The sequence below is a fragment of the Malaclemys terrapin genome, chromosome 11 (genome assembly GCF_027887155.1).
Source record: "Malaclemys terrapin pileata isolate rMalTer1 chromosome 11, rMalTer1.hap1, whole genome shotgun sequence".
NCBI lineage: Eukaryota > Metazoa > Chordata > Testudines > Emydidae > Malaclemys > Malaclemys terrapin.
In genome coordinates, this window is record NC_071515.1 from 38204529 (window position 1) to 38228075 (window position 23547).

The 23547-nt window shown below is 40.7% G+C and overlaps 1 protein-coding gene across 3 annotated transcripts in view; it reads left to right on the forward strand.

Moving 5' to 3' along the window:
• The window catches only part of LNPK (lunapark, ER junction formation factor), a 73530-nt gene that overhangs the window by 32648 nt on the left and 17335 nt on the right, over positions 1-23547 (forward strand). For 2 of the 3 annotated variants that reach the window (XM_054044347.1, XM_054044348.1), the window contains exons 9-12: positions 2838-3062; positions 17140-17245; positions 18000-18070; positions 20068-20238. In XM_054044347.1, coding sequence (XP_053900322.1) covers positions 2838-3062; positions 17140-17245; positions 18000-18070; positions 20068-20238 — 573 coding nt within the window. The remainder of the gene's footprint in view (positions 1-2837; positions 3063-17139; positions 17246-17999; positions 18071-20067; positions 20239-23547) is intronic. The other variant, XM_054044349.1, reaches the window with a different exon arrangement.

Sequence of the window (23547 nt, forward strand, 5' to 3'; positions counted from 1 at the left end):
ATCTAGACCTGCCCTTTTCTGTAAAAAATGTGTAACAAGGTGAAGAAGCACTTGAATGTAAAACATGGTTAAAATTAACTTAATTGCACCAACTTATAATAAAAATTATCAATACTTTCTAGAGCAGTAGGCCCCTATACCACCAATGAGGGTGAACAGAGTTCAGTTAACCTTTGGCCAGCACTGGAGGCTGACAAGTGTTGTCTAAGCCTATCTGTACACTTAAAATTCTTTAGCAGCACAGTTGCAGTGCTGCAATTACACCACTGTAATGCTTAAGTGTAGCCACTCATGCAGCGATGGGAGGGGTTCTCCCGTCTGCATAGGTAATCCATCTCCCCAAGAGTCGGTAACCGGGTCAACGGAAGAATTCTTCTGTGAATTTAGTGCTGTCTGCACCAGGGTTTAGATCAGCATAGCTACATTCCTCAGAGGTGTGGATTTGTCACACCACTGAGCAATGTAGCTGGGTCAACTTAATATTTTTAATGTAGAGCTGGCCTATGTTTAATTATTTGAATATACAGTAATCTGTGGAGTCTGAGGTTTTGCAGGACAATTCACTCCCTAAATATAACAAGTGGCCAGTTTTCCTTTGATCTCAGTTAACCCCCGACATAAATCTTCAAATAAGCTGTTGTCACCAAATTCACTAAAATTTATCCGTGTTGGTAACAAGAAAAACCATCAAAAAGAAAGTGCCTACAATGCACTTCATCAGTCATGCGCACAACTGGTTTAATTTTCATCTGGTGGACACTGGTGTTCTGTGAGCTTCCCCACTTTGGAAGGGGGCTTGGTAAACTATTATCTGCTGATTTCATGTAAATATCCACCCTACTGCAGAGAGTTTATAGCAATAAATAAAGCTGGATTTTTTTTTTTAAATGTGTGTTTCTAAAGACAGACAAGATATGTGAGGTAAAGTTTTTTATTGTACCAACTTCTGTTGGTGGAAAGGACAAGTCTTCACAGAGTTGTTCTTCAGGTCTGAGGAAGGGGACCAGAATGTCCAAGCTAAGTACAAGGTGGGACATACTGTTAAGCATGAGGGGTTCACATGTAGTGCTTAAAATAAAGTGTGAAATTAAGAGTTAGCAGGCAGTAAGGTGTGTTACAGTTCTAATGAGCCTTAAAACCAGTGTCTTTTTAGTCTTGTTTTTAGTGACTAGCAGAGTTATGAATTTAAGTTCTCAAGATCATCTTTGAAGGTGTTGTGCAGGTTTCCTTTGAGGTTGAGGACTGAGAGGTCAGACATGGAGTGATGGCTTTGTGAAAAGTGTTCACTCACAGGTGATGGGGTGTTTTTGTCTTTTTTGTCATTTATCTTTTTTTTGTGAGAGTTCATTTGAGAACGTAGTGAATGTCTGGTTTCACCCACATTGTTTTTGTTGGGGGCGTTTGATGCTCTGGGGGAGATATCTCCACATGCCTTTCACAACATGTGATGTATCATCAATGTATATCAGGTATATCGTTGGTTTCATGGCACATTTTTCCTGTAATTTTTCCTTGGGATGGCCCAGGAAGAAGTTGGCATACTGGTGAGCTGTCCTACTGCCCATGGTTTGGATAATGTGAAATTGTTGTGGGGAAGGATGGAGTGAAGGAGTTTGTCATTGTTTTTAGGGTGGATTTCCAAGTGTTGTACGTTATTTCGTAGGTATTTGAGACAGGCAGTGATGCCTGAAGATGGTTGTACCAGTGGTAATTGGGAACCAGTGGGGAGAGAATTGTGTGAGAGAAAAATGCTATTTCGTTATTAAAGCTGTTCCTGACTTGTATCACTTTTTTGTTAACAAATTTCTGGATGGCTAAGTCAGCAGCTATTCATTTCTGCCATAAATGGTTGTAACTGCCCAAAGCCCAATGCAGTACTCAAACAAAATTCCTATTGGTGTAAATGGGAGTTCTGTCTGAATGAGGAGGACTGAAGAGGTCCCCTTAAATTGTTTGCCATATTGATGACCAGCCTATAATTCAGTCTGAGCATGCTTTTCTCTTTCTTAAAAAAGGCAGGAAGGGAGCACCATAGTACATCATTCCCCCTCAATGCATTGGTGCTGCAATAACAAATCAAGCACACACTTAAAAAAAAAAAAAAATTAGGGTGGTAGAGTAGGGTGGATGAAACTGGACAAACTGAAATTATAGATTAAAACAAGAAGGGACCATTGGATTTTCAAATTTGGAAAATGAAGGTTGTGTACTACCAATACTGCTGGGGAATTCAGACTGAATACTTTACCAGTTGCAGGCAAAATGACTTCAGTCAGTGTGTTCAGATTTTCTGTTTGAGTATAGCAAGTTAATTCTAGCAATTAATATCTCATTTTGTACACTAAGATATGTATACTAAGCAATTACCTCTCTATTAGTGCATTTTTGGAGACACTTTGTTCCGAGTATATACCAGTTGTTAACCAAATGCTATATTAAAATATAGGATTGTGTATTTGATCAAACTGCTTGTACTGAAGTGCATGCTTAATCAGAGTATGATTAGTCTTTGTAGTGGAGTCTTGTATACATGTATTTGACTTCCTGCTTATTACTTCTCTTACTGATTAAAATACACCTCTACCTCGATATAACGCTGTCCCGGGAGCCAAAAAATCTTACTGCGTTATAGGTGAAACCGCGTTATATTGAACTTGCTTTAATCCACTGGAGTGCGCAGCCCCGCTCCTCCGGAGTGCTGCTTTACCGCATTATATCAGAATTCGTGTTATATTGCATCACGTTATATCGGGGCAGAGGTGTAGTAATACTTTGTGTTTTTGTTACTTGCAATATGGTATCGAATATTAAATTCAGTGTGTACATGTTCCTGTCAGAAATTCGTCAGCGGACCCCAGCTCAAAGAAATGTCTCTGCAGCCACCCCAGTAAGCCCTAAACAGGGATCTCCCAAAGCTCCAGGTCCACTAGCAGCATCTCCTGGTCTGCAAAGGGACGCTTCAGCTCCTGGTGGACCTCCAGAAAGAACCGTTGCACCATCCTTACAGTCAAATGTGTTACCAAGACGTCCTGGATCCCCTGCTACTTCAATGCCTGGAATGGGTAAACAGAGCACTTAATGTTATTTACAGTTTATATTGTTTTCTCTGGTTACCAATAAAACAGGCCATTTTCAGACAGTATGGAAATGGCATTTCATTTGGAAATAGCAGAGCAGTTATCTGATTAAGCAGGAGTTCCATATTCAATTAGCCATAACTCTTTACAGCTGGCACCTTGTGATACTGAAACCTATTGCCTGAGCTCATTTAACTGTTATGGCTTCTTTGTTTAAATGGCAATAAAACTTTGCAGTATTCTGTAGTCAACAGTATAACATACCTTTTTATGTTCATGGTTTAGGAAAGCTCTAGTTTTTGTATAAATCAGGTAAAAAGGAAAACACTTTCAGTATACATTCGTTTCTCACTAAACTCTGCACATATTTTATTATGCATCTTGACATTTATTTAAATTTTTATTCTAGCAGGGTTGTTGATGCAGCATGAGTTATAGTGTAAAATACTGTGTACCCTAAAAAAATCTTTTCTGCTAGATAGATGGATTTTTCTAAAAATGGCATGTTAATTTGGTACTGTAGCCCAATAAAAGGGTTTAGCAACAGTTGCGATGTTTAAAAAATCGTGAGTTACACAAGATACTTCAAACTGTTCACTTCTGAATGGGCCTACTGTTTTGCAGATGCTTTTTTCAGCTTAGTTCTGGGTCAAAACTCGGAATGGAAATTCTCCATGAAAAATACTTGGTATCGTTCTTTGCAATTTAATCCATATTCTGTGGAGTAGTTTTTGTTCTCTTTATACTGTTGCCAAGAAGTTTTTTTAGCTGTGACTTCTTATGTCCCCTTAGTTTTAAGGTTTATAGTGATTATTTTAAGTTTTTGGCTTACATTAGGTAATAAAATATATCAGTACATTGATGATCTTTCTCTCTCTCTCTATTAGGAGAAACTTGGGCAATTTAATTTTGAAATGGATTTTTACTATACTTTAAAACAACTTAGTGGGATAAGATTTTAAATAGAGCAAGATTTAAACTTCTCACCATATTAAGTTAATTTATGCTGACCTATGATGGTAGCAAATTCTATAGAATGATTAGAGAAGGCACTTTAATTGTAATGCCCTGTTCTTGAACAATTAACTACTTGAAAATGATCTTTATGGTGAAACTTCCATTGTTGGTTCTGAGACAAAACTGAGGTGTTGGGGAAAGTTTTTAGTAAATCCTGATTAGCTTCTTAAGTTACCAAAGTGAAGTTTTCCCACCAATAAATGTATTGCAGTGAGACAGCTCTACTTAATGGCAGTGTTTAACAAGTTTAAAATTGGCATGTATCTAAAGCATATGCTCCTTGTTGGGTTGCTGAAATAATTGGTTAAATGTTTGCTCATATTTAATTATTTAACTGTGTGTGTAATTTTCCTTAGCAATATTAAGATGTAGGCACATTGAACTAAATTGTGTTTATTTGAATTTGAGCTTCTAAGTATAGAACAGTGAAATAGGTATTTAATGGGTGTATTGCAATGCACAGTTGCTAGGTCTTTTAAGTAAAAAGAAACAATTAATGAAAGTTTTGTGGCTAATATTTTACATGCACAAATCAAATTGTTTCTTTTAGTAACTGACATGTTTCCCTTGCATATATGTAGTTTCTGCTCTGTGTGTGTGTGTGTGTGTGTGTGTGTGTGTGTGTGTGTGTGTATATATATATATATATATATATATAATATATATATATATATATATATATATAAAAATATAAAACGATTATTCACTTATTTCTCATATACAGAAATTGCAAACACTGTGTGAGATGTCATGGTTGCTGTGGAATACATATCTTTGGATTTCCTGACTTTTGTGCATGTACACTCTAAACCACAACATTTTAGTCTAAACTAAATTCAATATCAGAGTAAATCTCTTTCCACCTAAGTTTATGCATCACTTGCAACAAATATGAATGGGTTTAATTATCTCTAAAGTAAGAATATTCATTCATTTTTATTACTGTATTTTGTAGAAGAGAATCAATTTAACATGAACCACAACAGAGCTCCCATATGTTTGAAAATTAATAACCAGCAGGTAGTTGAGAGTTTGCCAAGCTTTGCAAAAATGACCAGTCTTCGTACAATGATTGCTTTTGATGTTTATATTAATTACTGTTGTCCATAACAGCATGAAGACTAAGATGCATGGTTTGAGAGTTATTAGTATGCAAGTGATTGAAGATGCTCTTGTGGAGCATGTTCTCATGTTTAATATCTCTAGGTTTCTTTTTGTATTTCTCTGCATTGACTATTAACATGTAGCAAGTAAATGTGCTTGCTATATAAAATGTTATGGAGAGTCTTATAATACTTTAAATGGAGGACTGAATTTTTAAGTATTATTACTAGACTATTTTAGGTGTTCAGTTTCTTTTCTTCCAGACTATATATGCTGTCAGTGTTCTAAAGCTTTATATTCACATCTGTATTCAGCTATGCCCACTCCTTTTTAATGGGAGTGTTTTGCCTCAGTGACCTTAAAACAGTGGTTCTCAAACTTTTCGTACTGGTGACCCCTTTCACACAGCAAGCTTCTGAGTGCGACTCCCCCTTATAAGTTAAAAACATATTTTTTATATTTAACACTATTTTAAAGTGCTGCCTTTAGAGCTGGGTGGTGGCATAAGGCCCCACCGACCCTGCGTTTCTTAAGTTCCTTCTTACTGCCTGTGATGGTTGCTGGAACCGCTTGTTGCTTAGGCAATCTCATCCCTTAGTGGTTTTACTCTAAATTTATGTAAATAGATTAGTAGTTTGTTAGTTTAGATAATTTAAGTAGTTTTAGATAGATAGTTTGGACCAGTGGCTCTCAACCAGAGGTACATGTACGCCTGGGGTTACGCAGAGGTCTTCCGGGGGTACATCAACTCATCTAGATATTTGCCTAGTTTTACAACAGGCTACATAAAAAGCACTAGTGAAGTCAATACAAACTTAAGTTTCATACAGATAATGACTTGTTTATATTGCTCTGTATATTATACACTGAAATGTAAGTAAAATATTTATATGCCAATCGATTTATTTTATAATTATATGGTAAAAATGGTAAGCAATTTTTCAGTAATAGTGTGTGTGGAGCTATCAGACCTTAGACATCGGCAGGCCAGCCCAACGGAGCTCCCACTGGTCTCTGGATTCAGGGCACTGCTCGTCGGGCCTAAGATGCCGATTGCCAGTGGCATGGTGCAGGCCCATGGAGGTGTGCCCGTCCCTGCAGCCCCGAAACCAGGACCCACCTAGCCATTCCCCCAGTGTTTGGGACCGCTCTGGAAACCAAAGGCGATGGTCCTAAGAGCCTCGCTACCAGTTGCTGGAGTGCTGGTATTGGTCACCATGGTTGGGCTGAAGTTCCCTGTTTCAGCAGCCAACACACTCCTGCTCTTGTTCAACGGACTGGCACCACTCAAGAAGCATGAGGCGTAGATTTCCAGGCCACCGTTGCTGATCCGCATGATCTCCCTGGCCTCCATTCCCTCCCTGGATCTGGGAGACTGGTACGCCGCCCTTGATTTGAAGGACGCGTATTTCCACATATCAATATTCCAAGGACACAGACAATTCCTGTGTTTCATGGTGGGTCCCGCACATTACCTGTTCAGTCTGGCTACAGCCCTGAGGCTGTGTGCATGACAACAGTGGCTGCCTATCCAGGTTTACCCATAACTCGATGACTCGCTCATCAAGGGCTGCTCCAGGTCTCAGATCCAGCGTGATGTCTCAGCACTGCAGATCATGTGCTGTGCCCTGGGCCTGTTGATAAATGAGGAAAAATCAACGATAATCCCAGTACAAAGAATAGAATTAATCGGGGCGATCCTTGATTCCACCTATGCCAGAGCATTTCTGCCACAAGACTGATTCGAGAAGATGATGAGCCTCATTGCCAGTGTCTCTGCGTATCCCCTCACCACAGCCCGGGTCTGCCTCAGGCTGTTGGGCCACATGGCAGCATGTACTTGTGTTGTCTGTCATGCAAGGCTCAGGCTGCGACCCCTTCAAAAGTGACTGACAACAGTCTACGCCCTGTCCAGAGACCATCTGGAGAAGGTTGTCACAATCCCACCAAAGATACTAGCTTCTCTGCAGTGGTGGAACGACTCCAGGGTGGTGATGGCAGGAGTTCTGTTCGACCCGGTTGAGTGGTACTGATACTCACGGACAAGACAGCTTCGATGATCACATCAACAGGCAAGGGGGAGCCTGTTCATCAGCTCTCTGCCAGGAAGCACTCCGATTGCGGGACTTATGTATCCACTACAACATCCACCTTGAGGTGTCGGACCTCCCCAGCATCTGGAATGTGCTGGCAGATCACCTCAGTTGGTGGTTCTTCTCTCCCCACGAGTGGTCCCTCCATCCAGAGATCGTCCAAGTGCTCTTCCAGTGGTGGGGAACTTCCTGAGTGGACCTGTTTGCCACCAGACAGAACAGGAAGTGTCAACAATACTGTTCCTTCCAGGGCCTAGGCAGGGACTCAGTCTCCGATGCCTTCCTGCTGTTGTGGGAGGGGGATCTGATGTACTCATTCTCACCGATTCCACTCATCAGCAGGATCCTAGCAAAAGTCAAAACAAACAAAGCACGGGTCATCATGATCTCTCCAGTGTGGCCTCGCCAACACTGGCAAGCTCATGGCTCTGGCAGTGGCCCCTCTATGGCCACTGCCCAGACCTCCTCTCACAAGACCACGGGTAAGTACTGCACCTGAACCTTCACTTCCTTCATCTCATGGCTTGGTTGCTGCATGGTTGAACACGGAGAAGAGGGCTTGCTCCAGCCAGGTACAGCAAGTCCTCTTGGAAAGCAGAAAGTCCTGCACCAGAGCGACTTACTTAGCAAAGTGGAAGCGATTCTCCTGTGTGGCATTTCCCCAACAAGGTCTTTGCAGTCTATCCTGGATTACCTGCTGTACCTTAAGCGTCAAGACCCTGCTTTTTCCTTTATCAGGATGCAATTGGCAGCGATATTGGCCTTCCACACCAGGGAAAATCGGTGTTCTCACAGGACATGACCATCCAGTTCCAAAAAGGCCTAGAGCCACTCTTCTCACCGGTCTGGGATCTGGTTCCACAGTGGGACCTCAACTTCATCTTCTTGAGGCTCACAGGACCTCCCTTTGAGCCCCTGGCCTCTTGTTCCATTTCACACCTGTCATGGAAGGGTGCCTTCCTTGTAGCCATTACCTTGGCGAGACAAGTATCTGAAATTAAAGTCTTTACTTCCTGAACTCCTTATACACTTTTCTACAAAGACAAGGTCCAGCTGTGACCCCCCACCCCGCATTCCTGCCTAAGGTGGTGTCCCCACTTCTATGTTAACCAGGATATCTTTCTCTCGGTTCTCTATCCAAAGCTGCACTCCACCGCAGAGGAGAGGCGGCTGCATACCTTGGATCTCTGGCACACCCTAGCGTTCTACCTGGAATGTACCAAGCCCTTCCAAAGGTCGACCCAACTCTTCACTGGGACAGTGGACAGGATGAAAGGTCTTCCAGTGTCCTTGCAGAGGATCTCGAACTGGATCACCTCCTGTATCCGGAGGTTCTGTTATGAGTTAGCACAGGCTGAACTGCTACCTATATTGAAGGCCTACTCGACCAGAGCTCAAGCGTCCTTAGCAGTCTTCCTAGTGCACATCCCCATCCAGGACATCTGTGGACACATGGTCTTCAGTGCACACGTTTACGACGCGTTACGCCATCATTCAGTAGGCCAGAGATGACGCTGGATTTGGCAGAGCTGTGTTGCAATCGACAAGTCCATGAACTCCTACCCGCCTCTGGTGGTACTGCTTGGGAGTCACCTACAATGGAATGGACATGAGCAAGCACTCGAAGAACAACAGACAGTTACCTTTTCTGTAATTGGTGTTCTTCGAGATGTTTCTCACATCTATTCCATGACCCGTCCTCCTTCCCCACTGTCGGAGTTTCTGGCAAAAAGGAACTGAGGGTGGGGGGAGCCGGCAGCGCCCCTTATACCATGGCATACGTGTGCCACTCCAGAGGGCGCCAGAGCTGGTCCCCTATGGATACTGCTGAGGGAAAAACTTCCAGCACCGGTGTATGTGGCGAACACACAAACCTACAATGGAATGGACATGAGCAACATATCTCGAACAACACCACCAGTTACAAAAAAAGAGGTAACTGTCTTTTTTGGGTTGCCCTCCTTACTGTGTATAATTATAGCGGTTGTCTGTCTTGACACAGCATGTCATTAATATGATTCTTCCATATATTGTGTTCTGTTTAGGTTCTTATACAGGCCTCATCACTGTAGTATCTGAGAGTTTTTTGCAGTAGTGCATTGAGCAATCTGATGAACATCTGTCATGTGTGGTTAACTTTTTCTCTCACCTTCTCCCCCGAGGTGAAATCTTGTACAGTTTAGTATTATATACTTATACATGAATACATGCTGCTTTATGTTTTGTTAGGGAAGGCAAAGGTACATTTCACTTTAAGTGGTAGATGCTCAGGTTTGTGGTGGTAGCTAGTTCCTGTGGGCGTTTATTCCATGGTCTGGGACTGTCTACCAAAGAAGGCTTTATCTCCTGCACAGGCGAGCTTTACTCTTAAAGTAGTAATACTAAAGGTAGTAAGTTCTGTTGTGCCTGAGGAGCAGAGTTGTTGAGAGAGCACTTCCTTCTGGTGCCTTAGGCAGTCTCTTCAATATTCTCGGCCTAGCCATTAAGCAACTTTGAAGATAAGGACCAAGATCTTGAACTTGATTGGATAGTCTGTGGGGAAACCAGTGTCAGAGCAGAGAGCAGGTTTGATGTGCTCATCATAACCCATGTTGCTTAGGTGACATGCTTCAACAGTCTATACTCTGAGTTTCCTAAACATTGATGGCTTCTTGTCCAAGTATACTGCATTGCAGTAGTCCAGCGAGGAGGTGATAAAGACAGTAAAACTGGTCATCCTCCATAAGGATGGGATAGAGTCTTCAAGCCAACTGAAGATGGTAGGAAGCATAACTATTCATTTTTATAGCTTTCATCAGATTAACTGATTTTTGTTGGGGCTTCAAGTGGGAAACTGAGCCACAAATCCACTTTATCTTGAACACATTATAAGCATTACTACAATTATCAACACTTGTATCCATAATACTATCTTAAAACTAAATGCCATATCTGGATGTTCCCCAATTGTATTCATTTGGTCCCAGTAACTGGCTGTAACACACTATCTAATTATCTATTGTATTTAATGTTCTTGCATGTGAATTCTATGGTTTGTATGTTATTTTAATAAAGACTTTTAAGTGCAGATTTCATTTTACAATAAGTATTTTAAAGTCAGGAAGTAATTGCATAGCCTTAGTGCCAAAGCTTAGTTGACTTTTTCCTATTACTGGCTCAACAAATTTGAGTATAGGTATAATTTTGAGTAATTCAATTATAGTTTTGAATTTAAGAATAAAATACCAATTGAGCTGATTGAATGGGCACACTTTCCCTCAATGATTGTATTTTTACTGTTGTATAACCACACAGTAGTCTTTATTTCGCACATGTTTTATGTCTATTCTAGGTACTCAGCTGTACTGGCAGTTGACATTTCTTTCTTGGGTTTCTGTTTCATTATTATGATCTATACCACAGATTCGTTGCATGGCTCCTAGGGCATCACATCAACAGATCCATTTGGCTTGCACCTCTGTGCAGCAGTCCAGAAGAGGTGCTTGCCACCATCCATGTGTCTTCCAGTATGTGAGGTACATGGCTGGACATGTTCCTTAAAATCGGAGTCTTTGAGGATGCTTTATTGGCAGTGAAAGTTGGGGGGAAAGACTTCAAAAATAGCCTTTTGTATAGTAATTATAATTAAGAGGTGACATTGTTACCACAGCTAGATTCCAGAGGATATTAACCTCTGTGACTAGTTGTTTCATTCCTATACCAGTCCAGCAGATATTTGTTGGTAATGAGGCTATGCGTTTTCCCTATGTGGATATCTTTTAAAGCTTGTCAAGCATCTCTCAATATATATGTACCCATTGCATTTCACATTACCTATAGCTATAGTGTGATTTTCAGCTTCCTCATTATTGTGACTGATTAGCCCTCTTTGGGGTTTCCATTAATACTTGGGCAAATAACAAGAATTGGACTGGGGTGTATATTGATAATTAAAGATGATGGTCCCACAATATAAGCAAAATGCTTATCAGCCCAAATATAGCTAACATATGTCTTTCATACCAGGTGTATTTCTGTTCTACAGGAGCTAGTATCTCAATGCGTAAGCAGTTGGTCTGAGTTTTGAATTCCTATGCTGACCCAAGGCGACTGCCAGTGCTATTTCTGTAGCAGCTAATTCCAACACAAAAGGTTGTGAATAGTCAGGCTGAACCAGCACTGGAATTGAGGCTAATACCTCTTTCAATTTAGTGACTGCTTCAGTCACTTATGGGTTCCATTCCCAACTATTACCTTTTTAAAGTAAACTATATGAAGGAGCAACTATTTCTGTATATTCAGATATTAACTCCCAAGAGAAGCCTGTTGTTCCTAAAAATTACAGTTTGTTTTAATACAGTTTAATTTAGTAATTTAAAAAGCATTTTAGAAAATATTCCAATAACCATTTTGCAAAATATTAACAATATTATGTTTTCCCTTTAAACATTTTTAACCAATTAATGTGGGTTTTTGATGCTCCTCAATTGGCAAGTTATGCCACAAATATATAAACTCAGATTGTATTTGGTTTGAGGGCTGAGCCATTCATAAGTTTTTTTCCCCCCATATTTTGAGCTCTTCAAAACACAGGTGCCTACAATATATAAAACAAAAAATTACGAACTAAACATGTAACTTATAAGCCCCTTCGTTTTCAGTTTAAACAGATTTTTACTGAAAAATTCCCGAGTTTTACAAAAAGTATTACTCTGTTTTTTCTGATTTTTTCAACCTACTTTTTGTTTTATTAGGACAATACATTGCATCAGATATATGTATTATGATAATACATTAGTCTGTGTTTATATGCAAAGCTGACTTTTGAAGTAAGACTATGTATTAGTCTAGAACAATGGTCACCAATCAGTTGATTGCGATCGACTGGGCAATCCTAGAGGATCTCCCAGTTGATCGCAATCTCTGGTGGCTTAATGTGGCTGCCACAAAGGCACACTCCCTGCCTACCCCGGCCCCACGCCACTCCCAGAAGCGGCCAGCGCATCCCCACAGCCCCGTGGGTGGGGCTGGGGTCTCCCTCCACACGCTGCTCCTGCCTGCAAGCACCTCCCCCACGGCTCCCATTGGCCGGGAGAGTTGTGTGGGGCGTGGTTTGCACAGAGGGACAGCGCGCATTGGCCTCTTCCGGGAGCGGTGTGGGCCTGGGGTAGGCAGGGAGCCTGCCTTAGCCTAACGGCACCCGCCGCCGACTGGGAGCCGCCAGAGGTAAGCGCTGCCCAGTGGGAGGCCACACCCCATCCCTGAGCCCCCTCCCGGAGCCAGTACCCCAAACCCTCTCCTGCACTCTGAACTCCCTCCTGCATCCCAAGCCCCACCCTAAACCCCTGCTCGGAGCCAGCACCCGAAACCCCCTCCTGCACCCGAACCCCCAGCCATGAGCCACCTCACAGTGCCAGTACCCCATACCCCCTTCTGCACTCCGAACCCCCTCCTGAACCCAAAGCCCCAGCCCTGACCCGCTTCCTAGAGCCAGCACTCTGTACCCCCTACTGCACCCCAACACTCTGCCCCAGACTTGACCCCCTTCCAGAGCCAGCACCCCATACCTCCTGCTTCAGCCCTGAGCCCCCTCCCAGAGCCCACACCCTGCACCCCACCATTCTGCCCCAGTCCAGAGCCCCCTTCTGCACCCCTGCCCCAGGCTCAGCCCAGAGCGCTTCCCCCCCCCCCCCCCCCCACTGCCACCTCCCAGCCTTTTTCTCTGTTTCTAGCACAAACAAGCATATTTTCATGGATCCTTGTGGTGAGTGGCATCCACCACTGAATTTGTCCTTCTGTGACTTAACACAAACTTTTAACAATTAGAGAGGTCTATAATCTTTAATGTTACTACTGGCCAGCATTTTAGCAAAAAGGTTTATAGGTGGAGGGGGAATACAAATCAGAATAGCCATTATCTTCTTCCCAAAGGTACAGATAGGACAAGTCCTCACTAGTACCAATGTCCTTACTTTTCCTTAAATTCTCTCTAGTTTGATTGCACTTTATATTCTTGGACATATTACTGTGTGTTCCGTCTTTCCATAACTGCACAATAATCTGTGTTGTGCTTAGTTTCTCACTGTCATAGCTCAGTGATTTTTACCAAGAGCAAATACTGTAATTTGTCATTTGATCATTAGCCACAACTTCTCTATTCTGTACTTTTAACTGTTGGCAGCATTCTTTAACTTGTCCCTCAGACACAAAATTATTAAATATACTACTTCCATATACAGTTCATGGGAATTTTTATATTTCTTATTATTCCCAACTTTACTCTTAAGTCTTTTTAACTATGTCCCAAGGTTCTTCCTTGGCTAAGACTTTTCTATCAAATCCCTCTGTGGCAAATTATATTAACATACTCTTCCATTATGATTATGAGAACTTACTTTCTTGTCTTGGTGTTGGACAACACCATGGCTGGAGGCCAGGGCACTGTTCTCTGCAGCCTTCCAAGCCTTGATAGTATCTGGAGCCTTCATAATCTTGAAGAGCCGGAAGTGGGAACAAGACATCATGTACTCATGCCACCCAGGGATGCCAATGTTGGATATCAAAATGGGAAACTGAGTCACAAGTCCACCCAATTTAGGCTTAATCAATTTTTGCCTTTATACAATTTCAGACAGAAGTATTGTCATTTATAATGTCTGAATGTATGCTTATGCCAATAACAGACCAGATGGAATAGGTAAATGGGCCCAAATTACTGCATTCCAGGGCACTGAAAAGTTCTTCTACCTTCCATGATGATCATCACCTTCTCTGATCTCTTGGTCTAGTCCTTCAGTTCTATTCCTGCAGTTTCTGGTGCAGTCTCTCTCTAGTTTGGGCTTTGTTCACTTGAGTCTTTTATACGTTTTTACATTACATATTACTTACTTTTATCCACTAGGCTTTTACCACATCACCCCTTCATTTTTGTGTGTGCGTATAACCCATACAATATGCACACACAAACTTCAATTACCCAACTTCTGCATTTTTCCTGCTGGTTTTGCAGTTTTGGGGTCATGTCATTCTATCTCACCCTGTTCCTAGCTTTCCCAGAAAACTGGGATTTTATATTTATCATTACATATTTGTATCTGTTATTTACATCTTCCAACATGACACATTATGTATCTTGCCAGCAATAATATCATTTTAAACAAAACAGCAATTTATATCAAAGAAGCATTGGCAAAACCACACTTATGCCAGGCAAGGCCTTGGTCTAAGTGTTACCTCATCTAAACCCATTCACTATCCATAATTACAAATTATTAAAATATAGCTTACAAAGCTCTTAATTTTACCATTAGCAATTCTTCATTCTATATTTCAGTACACATGTCACTTTTCTACCCCTTAATCTATTGCAGGAGTGGGGAGTTATGGAAAACACAATAACCCTTTTCTGTCAGCATTTTTTATTGTCTTTAAACGTAGGGTTTTCAAAGGCCCTTTTCATTCAAAGTGCATTGTTTGTGAATCATTACCAAAAAAACTTCATCAGAAATTTTCCTATGTTGCATTTTGAGGATGTCTCAATTTTAGGGCCTTGACATTTAATGGTACTGTAACAGTACATTGTAATTAATGTTAGTTAACTTTGTTTACCTTAAAATTGGTTATTCATGAATCAGCATTTGGGTTGTAGCATTTAATCTATTAATAAATGCTTTCAATTCAGATTTGTTAAACATAAAAGTTAAGTGTGGACGAAGTCTAAGCCAAAGCCTTACCACCTGCATTGTTACCCTGTTTTCAAAAGCAGTTTGAGTTTTGCTGACTGATGAACTGCTTAAAATTTGGAACAAAAAATCTTCAGTATAAAGTCTGGGCACACTTTCAAACTCACTTATGGGACACTAGAAGAATGATATGGCAATGTAAGATTTATTTCTGAAGATTAGAGAATTGCAAATTTCAGGGCATAGAACTATTTTGGGTTGGAGGCAAATTTCCCTTTAAAACATAGAATGCTACTCAGTGTGTTTATGTAGGCATCCAGTAATGGCAGAGGAGGCAGCTGGAAATGACCGTAGTAAAATCTGTCCAGTATTTGTTATCAGTGTATCACAGGGTACCTGTGTTGTTGTTATTCATTAAGCTCTTGGCCAAATTTGGCCTCTTGACCACTAATGTGTGAGTTTGGGGAGATGAAATGATAATTTTTAATACTTGACTGGTTTTGTATAATTGAGACTACTTAGACTTGAAAAGTTAATTTGACATGAATTTTTCCATTATGTGGCTGACCACTTCAGGAGTAAGGAAGAGAAGAGTTAAAGCTACAGGAAATAGAATTTGCAGGTTTTTAAGGTTGCCTATGTCTTGTACAACAGACCCACTGTTCCCAAACTCTGGTCTATGGAGAGTTGGGTGATCTTATTTCTATATGTGAGGGGAAACAAAAAGAAGCAAAATCTGATTGTGAGATTAATTCATTTGAGAGGACAAAACACTTATGAAAGATGACTAAAAGTACGTAAATTTTTCCTCATCACTATTTTTTCATGTTGCATCAACTGCTATAGTTTCCAAAAGGGAGATTTCATGATTTTAAATGGGAGGGAGATAATCCATAATATGGTATCTCTATTAGAGATGAAACTTCATTGAAGCAACGGTTGATAGGTTTTCTACCACAGGTGTTCATAAATTTCCTGTAATATTAATGGCAATGCAAAAAGTTAAGGCTTGCCCTCTAAAATAGTTCGGGGTCATAAATTTACTTTAATTTTTTTCTGTTTGATCCTTTAAATTAACAGAGAAGAATGCACCAATAGCCTTCCCCAACTACTCTAATGCTAAACGAGATCACTCTTTAGCATCACGATGCAGTGGTTCATTAATTTCTTTGTTTTATAACAGCATTTTTGTGTTCGATCTTGGGTTCCTCATCTGTTCGCTGCAGTACCTATTTTTAAGTAATGCCATTTTGGTACTAGGAGAGAGTCTTGTCCATTGTTGGTATTAAGATGCTGATATGCAAGATTATATTTTTAAGAATCTAATTTTGAGCTATCTAGACTGACTTGGTCTAACCTTTTGGATTTTTGGTAATCTACATTTGAGGGGCAGGTGAACGTTTTCCCCCTAGTTTCTGTCTAGTCTGGCTAATATAGGCAGTGAGAGCAAAAGTGTTTTGAGGTGAGATCCCTTGTTCCAGCAAATACACAAGCACCAGTGTGTGCTCTTATATTTACACCCACTGTAAGCACCCCTTTGTTTTAAAGGGCCTTAAGATAAATGAGAATTGGGCATGTTGTGTCTTCATACACATTCCTCCAAATGTTCTTCAGTTTACAGGGGTGGATTTTTGCTTTTTTAATAATCCTTTTCCTCAAAGATTTGATTTTTGAAAAACAGTAACTTTAGTATTAAACTTACCAGTAGTTTTAAATAAGTGATTTAGAAATCATAACTTTGATTCCACATTTAGTAACTGATAAAACTGACAGAGGGTCCTGTGGCACCTTTAAGACTAACAGAAGTATTGGGAGCATAAGCTTTCGTGGGTAAGAACCTCACTTCTTCAGATGCAAGTGCAGGTGCCACAGGACCCTCCGTTGCTTTTTACAGATTCAGACTAACACGGCTACCCCTCTGATACTTGATAAAACTGAAACATTCAAACAGCAAGAGCAATTGCATTTTAAGAATGACCTATTGGAAAAAAGAGAACTAGCTGCAGTCCAACTACGTTGAGCTTGAACTAAAGTGGTACAACTTCCCTAGTGGATTTCACAAATGGGACAGTTTGGAAATACTGCACGTATTAATACACTGTATTAGCATGTACAGTAAAACTAGTGCATTATGTAGTAGGACTTCGTAGTTAAAAGTCAATTCATTATGTTTACTTCATTTGTTAGGTCTCCATCCACCAGGCCCTCCTTTAGCAAGACCTATTCTTCCTCGAGAAAGGGGAGCTTTGGATAGAGTTGTTGAATACTTAGTTGGTGATGGTCCACAGAACAGGTAACATTTTGCTAATGATAGTAAGTAACAAAGCACATGCACATTGAGTTAGAAGTCTGGTTTTTGTTTGTGCAGGATTAGATATTCTAGAATTCTGCTGCTTATGTTTGTTGCCGGCTTTATATACAGTTTTCCTAATGAACTGAACTCTTTTACCCCACTCTCAGGAGCGTAAACTCTAGCACGAGCAGTTTTAAAATGATAGTGCTTAGGTGAAAAAGAAAAGCCTTATTGAAGCGTGAGTGGGAGAATGAATTAAACTATCACCTAAAAACATCCGAGACTCTTAATTTCTTTTCATATGTTGTATTTTTAATTGCTTATAACTAATTGCCTGCTGAACTGTCCCAAACACACTTGAGCTGGCCTGCTAACTCTGTTAGAGGAGCTATTAATCAGATCATTGTATTTCACCTTAAAAGTTGAATTACCAGTATTTTTGATATGGCTTCTATTGAGTCTAGTATGAAACAGTTAGACACTTAAATTGCAGCTATGTGACCAGTTAAGCGCTAGCCATCTTGGTTTAATTCTTAAAATTATGATTAAAAACTTGTTTTTTGCTGATGTATAAGTGAAGAGACCCTGCTTGTGGTACATTTTTCATAAATGAATTGGGCATTACTTGTTGTTAATATTTTAAGTATATTAAAAGTTGCTCAGCTTAAATACTATACAGCAGTTCCATTGTCTCAATACTTAGCTTCAACTTAACACCTGTATTTTTACTTTTTCTTTTTCTTTTTTTTTTTAGGTATGCCCTTATATGTCAACAGTGTTTTTCTCATAATGGTATGGCTCTGAAGGAGGAATTTGAATACATTGGTAAGAACTAACTTGCATAGTCTGTTCTTTTTAAAAAAAAATTACTTCTCAAAATTACTTTTGTACTTCATTAGAGACTGTTACAGCACTGTAACATTTTGATTCTAGTTAAGTACTTAGTACAAGCTAAGAAATGCCACTTATGGTAATTTACTATTCAGTAGCTTAGGACACATTTTAAGTTTTAAAAAAGTACTTTATTACAGCTTTTAGGCCAAGGATATTGTGTGTGTAAAACTATTCAGGAGAAATAAGCCTCTTCCAAAACATCCTTGAGAATCACTACGGGCTATGAATAGTTCTCAAAAGGGTTTTATCACTAAAAACTATCTGACATTAAATGCTCCGCTTTACCAGAACTTAAAGAAAATCTTGTTTTGGCAAGAAGCTCTCAGGGAGGCATCAAAACAGGAGTAGGAACAAGCCCTGGAGGTTATATGTCAATTTATGGCTGACAATAACTTTAGACAGACACAGTTCTTTATTGAACACAGATGATGTACAAAAGAGGCAAAATAAAGCTACAGTAAGTCTAATGTTTAAGAAATAGTTTCAGGCATCTCTCTTTTCTTTCCATTGCGCATGGGGGTCTGTCTCTCTGTTTGGGAGAAAATATACAACACAATAGGCAATATATTATTTTATTTCTGATTGATATTACAGCATGCATGCTGTGTATCAGTCTGAGCAACAAACAGTCAAAATGTGCAAGAAAGGGACTTTGGTTTGGTCTTTTGTAAAAGTGTATTTTAAATTATTGGACAGCATATAATGTTTTTCCAACACAAATGTGGCTTTCCTTACTAAATGCCACGAGAGCAGATTATTTTTCAAGTAATAATGTAGTCTCCCATCAAGTTTGGTGGATGAGGTACATTTAAGGACTGTAGACCTACACAAAGAATTTTTCAAAGTAGTAGCAAGTTGGTCGTAATTCTCTCATCCTTTTTGGTCATTTTGTCTGCTAGTAAAGATGGTTTGCCAAACAAAGATGCAGTACTTTGTGAGGTGCAGGAGAAACAATTGATACAATCAAAAGCAGATCCCATTGATGGCCAAAGTGACCACAGCCTAGTGCCTGGGCTGTGCCAGTTTCACTTGCTAAGGTCGCTGCAGCCTGAAGAAGAAAGTGGCTGCTCCGCCAAAGTCTGTGGGCCATGACTGGCTAGCTCCGGTTTTAATACAGAGTATGTCTTCTCCTAGACGAGCTGCCTACTGGGGCTAGGAGTCTTGTCTACTCCAGCAATGGACTGCCTTTTGTCTGATCCCTAGTCTTTGACCTGGCTGGCTGGAGTGGTCCTACCAGAAGTTAAACTCCTGTTGGCATAGCTCTCCAGGTCATGAGAACTCTCAAGTCTTCCCACCACATCAAGGTGTAGCCCTCAGGGAAGAAAATGCCTGAGTAATAATTGACAGAATAATTTAAAGGCAACGGATATCCATACTGGACTATTTTAAAAAAAACAAACAAACAAACCAAGAGAATGGTCTTATATTATAAGTCTTTAAGTATACTTTTCTTCCATACACAATCTGCCAATGACTCCAAATCATAGATAAAAGATTCAGTTTATGCATTTGGAAATACTGTGTGTATCATGAGGTGCATGTTTTGTTGATGTTTGTGTCACCCCTAGTAATGCCTTCCAGAAATGTTCACAAGTAGCAGCAGCAGAGCTGAAAGTGAACATGCATTCAACAGTGCACAGAGGAAAATGGAAGAAGTATAGAGGGGCCCGAGTAGGTTTGGTGGTGATGCTCTTAAGGCTGAAGTTGGAAGACATGCTACATAGCTCTATTAACCAATTTTTTAAAACTGTTTTTAAATTAAAAAATAAAGGTCCTTTAGAGTCTTAATATTATCACGTTGCTTTATTTTTTGGAAACTCAGAAAGTTTTATTTCTTGGGAAATATGTTTCAGAATACTAGTATGTTGAGACTTGAAGTCAACTTGGTGAGACTATTATTGTGTATGTTTTTGTAAACCTTTGTGCAGCATTTAGGTGTGCATACTGCTTTTTCCTGAATCCTGCAAGAAAAACTAGACCGCAAGCTCCACGACTCCCAGACTTCAGCTGTGAAAAGAGGCAGCCAACAGAATTGCTGACTACGGTTGAACCTTTGCATTCTGGAGGGGTAAAACTTCAAGAGAATCCACCAAGGGAAGGTGTGTACTAATCCTGTGAAGCTTGACATTATTAATTTTCATTGAAATCCTTTTGTCACTACTCTTCTTGGTTCAGCCTTTTTTCCTTAAAGTGCAGCAGTTTTTAAAGTATTCTAACCTTTTTGTTCTCCTGTAGTGTGTGTATTTTGCATTGTTTGTTCCTTAGTGTTTGTAGTTTACCCTTCATCTGCATGGCTGAAGGATTTTTAGCTATACAACTCCTTAAAATTCAGTCTTACTTCACTCATGTCTGGCAAGTTTATTTTCCCTTTGAAAATACGGCCTAATGAAATCCCTGTTTTTTTATCATTGATAAACAAATAGCAAACCTAAACTGTCTATTACGTGCATAGTTAACAAGACAATCTGCTCCTAAGTGGTTAAATTTCACTGTTTTTTCAGTAGGTCATTTGGTTGAGGTGGGTTGAAATTCCTGCCTTTGTTCCTTAAGTTAGTTTTGCTATTTTCCCCAGGGCAGGAAAATCTAGTAAAACTGCCTTGCTTAAAATCAAGAGTTCAAAGACAAATTGTCAATTTTAATTTAACAAAGTTCCTTTTGAGAAGTTTTATAGTCTGCAAATACAGTAGGTGTCTAGTGTTCAACCAACAAGAAGATGCAATGTTTTCAGGAGAGTTTAGAAAATAGTTGTAATTAAAACCAAAGAATCTTCAGTTAGACTTAATTTTGATTACTTACTAAAGAGGTATGGATTTCTCTACGGTTCGGTTAAAACCAGACAAGATCTAAAGCATGTGGGGCTGGGGAGTATGGAGCAGTTCATGTCACTATGTGCTTAGCTGAAGAGGTTTAAAAGGCAGCTGACTACAGGAAATAGTTCTAGTAGTTTAACAAATAAAACTCCCTTCCGTTGTAATCTTTTCATGTCAGGGACAGAGTGGCATTGTCTTTCACTTTGTATGTGGCATGAAGAGGCAGGGTGATCATCTTTGCCATTGCACAGAGGACAGATTAATAAATTTGGGGTTTTTTGTAGTGGTGTATTAAGATCTTTAATGGCTTAAACTGGTTAAAAATACACACAATTAGTGTCTAATTACTTGCTAATAGTGCTGCGGTTCTCTAAAAATACCACTTGTACAGAATTCTCATTACTGATGTCTCCTGCCTCAGCATGAGTCATGTGGGAAACTGCCTCTAGGTCTTGAGAAATTTGATCCAGTGAGGCACCTGCAAGCTGGCTTGAGAGTTCTAACTTACTGAATATGCTCCAACTTCACATACCTCAGGGTATGTCTCCACCGCAAAGGAAAACCTGACGCATGGAGTCTCAGAGTTCAGGTCAATTGATTCGGGCTCCTCGGCTTTGGGGTGCGGGGCTAAAAATAGAGGTGTAGACATCCCATTCGAGCTGGGACACAGGCTCCACCACCATCCACCCTCTGTCTTCCAGAGCCAGGGCTCCCGCGTGAGTTGGGATGACGAAACTGCTATTTTTAATCCCACAGCCTGAGCCAATTGACCTGGGCTCTGAGATTTGGCATTGTGAGTTTTTCTTCGCAGTGTAGACATAACCTTAGAGGCCCCAGAACATTCCAGACAGTTCCTTTCTGATTGGTCAGCGAAGAAGCTGCTCAGTGGCTCTGATGTGGGAGTGCCTCTTGCTGCTTTAGCCCTTATTCAGGGCCTTGTTGTGTTCTCCAGTTTCTAGTCAATCCTGCTTAATCATAAAATCATAGAACTGCAGGGCTGGAAGAAACCTTGAGTTTAGGCAGGACCAAGAAAACCTACACCGTCCCTGACAGGGTTTATCCAACTTGTTCTTAAAAGTGATGGGGATTTCCCATTCTCCCTTGGTAATCTCTTCCAGAACTTAGCTACACTTATGTTAGAAAACCCTTTCTAACTATCTAATTTAAATCTCCCTTACTGCAGATTAAGCTGAAGGGAGGGTAAGAAGTAGACATGAAGAACAATTGATCATCTTATTTATAATAGCCCTTATATTTGAAGACTGTTATTAGGACCTCCTTCAGTCGTCTTTTCTCGAGCCTAACATGCCTAATTTTTTTAAACTTTTTGCATTGGTCAGGTTTGGCTTCAGCCCGGGCTCAAGCATGGTGTTACGTTGCAGTGTAGATGAACTCTAAGGAAGGTGTAGATCTTCTACTTAACGGGGAAGGAGAGCTAATAACTGATGACATCAAAAAGGCTGAGGTGTTTAATGCCTATTTTGCTTCAGCATTCACTAATAAGGTTAACCGTGGCCAGATGCTTAACAATTAATATTAACAACAAGGAGGAAGAAACACATGCAATTTGTCCATCTCTCCACTTTGTGTAGGATTCCTTTTTGATTTTTCATATAATTAAAGAGCTCCTGATGGAGCCATATTGGCTTTATTAGTCTTCCTACCTTTCCTACCTTTTAATCTCTTTAGCCAAGAGGTTTCAGGCTCAATCCTTTGCTGCACCCAGAGTTTATTGGGTGCAACTAAGTGAAGGAACTCCAAAGTAGCTGTTTACAGCTCCCACTTGCTCTTGAAGCTGACTGTAACTGTAACTGTCCCCAGCATAGATTAAAGCAGCCCAGGGTGTAGTTGCTTTTATCTGTGAACTCAATCTTCATAGAGAGAAAATCTTGCTGGTGAAGCAAACTGTCTTTAAAGACGATACCTTGTAATTCTGCTTCTCTGAAAAGAAGTATTTTTCTTTGTATTTTCTCAGGTATGTTACATTAATATTCCCTATATTGAAATGTATTAACTATGGGATCATCTTTCAATTGATTTTTTTTATCATGAAAATCATGATGGCCATCAATTTGGTTTTACCAGTGTGCATAGGCAGCGAGTTCCATACCCACGTGGTGCTCGAGCACCAGCAATATTCAGAACCCAGGGGCCCAGCTCCACCAATATTTGGGGCCGGGTGTCCCCCCTGGCCCCACCTGCCGCCCCCCCATGCCTTCCCCGAGTGTCCCGTGGCCCCGAGTTGCTGCCCCCCCCCCCCCCCGCCTTCCCAGCTGGAGCAGAGCATCTCTGTCTTTGTCTCCTCCATGCTGCTTCCCTGCAGCAACTGCTGCTGCAGGGTCCTAGTGCCCCCTGCTCCACTGCCAGGGCAGCAGACTGACCCTGAGCCTGCCCTTACCCCTCAAACCTTTTCATTTTCCAATGGGACCCTCCAGCAGCACAGGGCATCTCTTTCTCTTCCCCCCCCCCCCCCCCGCAGTCACCACTCCTGCCCCATGCTGGGCAAGGAGGCAGCCCCATCCCTCACCCCCAGTGAAGTTACAGTCAGGGGCAACAGCAGGGGAGGAGGTGCACGCAGCACCCCATGGCACCCACCAC